Source organism: Sinocyclocheilus anshuiensis, unplaced genomic scaffold, assembly GCF_001515605.1.
Source record: "Sinocyclocheilus anshuiensis isolate Anshui unplaced genomic scaffold, SAMN03320099.WGS_v1.1 scaffold426, whole genome shotgun sequence".
Taxonomy (NCBI): Eukaryota; Metazoa; Chordata; class Actinopteri; order Cypriniformes; family Cyprinidae; genus Sinocyclocheilus; species Sinocyclocheilus anshuiensis.
In genome coordinates this window covers 1136620-1140355 of record NW_015542362.1, presented here as the reverse complement: position 1 = coordinate 1140355, position 3736 = coordinate 1136620, and the positions used below count along the sequence as shown (strand labels likewise).

At 36.2% G+C, this 3736-nt stretch overlaps 1 protein-coding gene across 1 annotated transcript in view; it reads left to right on the top strand.

Moving 5' to 3' along the window:
- The window catches only part of LOC107691983 (butyrophilin subfamily 1 member A1-like), a 4830-nt gene extending 1333 nt beyond the window's left edge, over positions 1-3497 (top strand). The window contains exons 2-8 of the mRNA XM_016490854.1: positions 761-817; positions 1105-1455; positions 1634-1906; positions 2276-2383; positions 2535-2561; positions 2816-2842; positions 2950-3497. Coding sequence (XP_016346340.1) covers positions 763-817; positions 1105-1455; positions 1634-1906; positions 2276-2383; positions 2535-2561; positions 2816-2842; positions 2950-3497 — 1389 coding nt within the window. The 5' untranslated portion in view covers positions 761-762. The remainder of the gene's footprint in view (positions 1-760; positions 818-1104; positions 1456-1633; positions 1907-2275; positions 2384-2534; positions 2562-2815; positions 2843-2949) is intronic.
- Positions 3498-3736: the final 239 nt, after the last annotated feature.

Below are 3736 nucleotides of genomic sequence, written 5' to 3'. Positions count from 1 at the left end.
ACCCCCCCCCAAAAAATACTTGGGGAAATTTAAGGGGCCTGGAGCCCTCCCTGGGCCTAACGGGGGATCTGGAGCCCTCCCTGGGCCGGACGGGGGATCTGGAGCCCTCCCTGGGCCGGACGGGGGATCAGGAGCCCTCCCTGGGCCCTGGGGAGCAAGACACAGACAAAACATGGAACAGAGTCTGACAAATATTCATTAATATTTAGAATTAGCTTTTATTTTTAGATTATCCGTTTTAACTTTAGCTTGTGTTTTAGTCATTTTGTTATGTGCTTTTTGTAATTTGTTTTTAACATTTCTTTTTAGCTTTGTTTTTATTTCAGTTTTAGTAATTAAACTTGTTTATTTAGGTTAGTTGCCAAGGCAAAATCTCTAATTTTTGTTTACGTTTTTTTTTAGTTTAAGTTTTTGATCTAATGTTTTTTCAGCTTTATTTCACTTAACAATACCATTTTTAATAGTTTTAGTTTCAGTTAACAATAAGATCACTGAAACCGACAAGTATAGGCATCTAGAGTGCATGTGCTGAATGCTGAATGTGTGTGTGTCTTTTAAGTGTTCGAGTGTGTGATTTCTGGTTTGACTGGTTTTTCTCTAAGAGGAAGTGATCGCAAGTCTTTTAAACACTGTTTACAAGAGACAAATCAGGTAAGCATTTGACTAAATATAATCATTTGTGTTTATTTTATTTAACACGTACCAAACTATTTGTAATAAAAGGCATTCTGTTTTATAAAATAGAGCAGTTTCTTTGCAGGGATGAAGTTGGTTGGTGTGGCTCTGATGTTTTGTGCAATTACAGATTTAAGATCAGGTAATCATTTTCACCTTGTAGAAAACGCAGACAGTGTTGTGCATTTCAAGATCCAGTGATACCAGGTCCATTTAATGTTGCAAATAAAACCACAGCAGAGCTGTTCTGTGATCAGAGTGATTTCTGTGTGCATGTATTTGTGTTGTATTTGCTACAGTCATGTAAAATGCAGAAGATTTAGCATTATGAGGAGAGATAGATGGGTTACTTTACTTCAACTCCTATACAGCCATAAATGAACTGGTGTCCTTATATGTCCAATTCAGACATGGTTTTCTTTGTCTTAGAGATGTATAATGTTGTGGGACCTGCAGAACCTCTCTTTGCTCTCACTGGTGAAGATGTGATCCTGCCCTGTTCCATCAAGCCCAACACCAGTGCTGTAAACATGAGAGTGGAATGGTTTAGATTTGACCTTCAAGACTCAATAGTGTATCTCTATGAAAATGGTGAAAACAAAGTCACGAAGCAGAACCAGTACTTCAGAGGGAGAACAGCACTGTTCCAAGAAGAACTACAGAATGGAAACGCATCACTCAAACTCTCATCAGTCCAAGTCTCTGATGAAGGAGTTTACAAGTGTTTTATTGAGTCCAACTCCTGGTATGACGACATCACTGTTAGTGTTGATGTTGGAGGTGAGAAGACCAAGAACTAAGACGAGAAGTTATATTTGTTTGTTTATAACAAAAATTGACACAAAACGGAGGAAAATCTAGCTCTCTCTCTGATCTACAGTGCTTTTGAAATCAAAAGTACAGACGATATACCGTGCAAGTACAATTAATGAATTATTCTTATGCTTAATCTCTGCAGCTGTAGGAACTCCTCCACTGATCATTGTAGATGCGTTCGATCATTCAGGAGGGCTTCGTCTGCTGTGTGAATGCGAGGGTTGGAACCCTAAACCTGAGCTTCAGTGGCTGGACAGTAAAGGAGAGAATTTGACTTCTGATACTGAAGAGACACATAAAGATACGAAGGGCTACAGCGTGAAACACAGGATCACTGTACATGACAGTGAGACCAAGTATCAGTGTAGAGTCAAACTGAGACATCATATGGTGCAAACTGACATTATTGTCTCAAGTAAGTATGAATTGGGTTTGTCTTTCTCAAATTTCCAAAGTAATGTGATGCAGTCATAATGATTCAGAATTCATTACGATTTAATCACAGATTTGCACATTTATTGTACAGAAAATGCCTAAATTCATGTTTATAATTTGCATATATAATAAGTATACTGCCACTAGGATAGCACCCTTTCAAAAGGTACTAGTATGTGCTTTTAAAGTACTAATATATAATTTTAGGTACAAATATGTACCCAATAATGGGTAAATAAGGTACAAAGATGTACCTTTTTTTTTAGCTTTTATACCGTAGAGTACCGCCCCAGTGACAGATTTGTACTTTTTTCTGAGAGCGTGTAATTGAATCAGGTTTTCATTACAGGTAAACTATTTCACATTTGGAGAACATCAGTCATTTGCATGTCAATTACAGTTGTTCTCAGCATCATTACTGCAGTTGCAGTTGCTACTTTTGTTTACATAAGAAGAGGTGATGTCCATTTTTCACTAATTCATATACAGTAGATGCAAAATAACTAGCTTTTAAAAAGTCTTAATTTTGTAGTTGCATCTGAACGGAAAGAAATAGTTGCACAATTATAATGTTTATTTATCTTATTCATATTTTTACATTTCTTCAGTTCGCTATTTGAGGAGGATTCAAAAAGGTGAGCTTATGTTTAGGTCATCATTATTCCAAAAACAAATCAATTCAATATAATATCTAAATGTGTGGTATATTCTTCGAATTTACTGTTGCTTATGTTACATTAATTGTGCCCGAAATTGTGACTATAATGATTCATTTCATTATGAATGAAAAAAATGCATTGTAATCTGCACTAATTGATTTGTGGAATTTTTGTGTTGGACCAAATTTATTTTAAACACATTTAAAAACATTTTAAACATGTCTTTTTAGAGTTCACAAAGAGAAGGAAATATGCAGGTTAGTAAGAATGGGAACATGTATAATTTTTTAATCCATTGGTATCAGTAGTCTTGTATCAGCTCTCAATATGCAAGTAATTATAATTATTTTTTAATTTTCATTAGCGGATGTGACACTGGATCCAGATACAGCTCATAAGTGTCTCATCTTGTCTGAAGATGGGAAACAAGTGCGACGTGGAGAAAAAAAACAGAATGTCCCAGACAACCCTGAGAGGTTTGATAAATGTGGGAATGTCCTGGGAAAGCAGGGATTCTCCTCTGGAAGATTTTATTTTGAGGTGCAGGTGAAGGGGAAGACTAATTGGGATATAGGAGTGGCCAGAAAATCCATTACCAGAAAGGGGAAGATCACACTGAGTCCTCAGAATGGTTACTGGACAGTGCGGTTGAGAAATGGGAACCAGTATAGTGCCTGTGCTGGACCCACTGTCTCTCTCTCCCTGAAAGTCAAGCCTCAGAAGTTGGGTGTGTTTGTGGATTATGAGGAAGGCTTGGTCTCTTTTTCTGATGTGGAGTCCAGGTCTCATATCTACTCTTTCATCGATCAGTGGTTCACTGAGGATCTCTATCCGATCTTAAACCCATGTACAAACATTAAAAGCAAATACTCTGCCCCACTGATCATCTCATCTGTTAATTTCAATGAGTGAATGAACTTACTAATAAATAAATATAAAATTAAAAATAATTGTATTATATTATATTAAATTGATCAAAAACATTGCATTCAAGGTAAATTTTTTCAGGTCTTGCGTTCACTGAATTAAACCCATGTGAATTTACTACAGCCTTTGCAAAGAAAAGATAAGTATATGCATTGTCTAGTAAGATGTAGCATGTGTTGTGGATTGGTAAAATTTAAATCAGTTTTCATTCAATTTTATTTTCA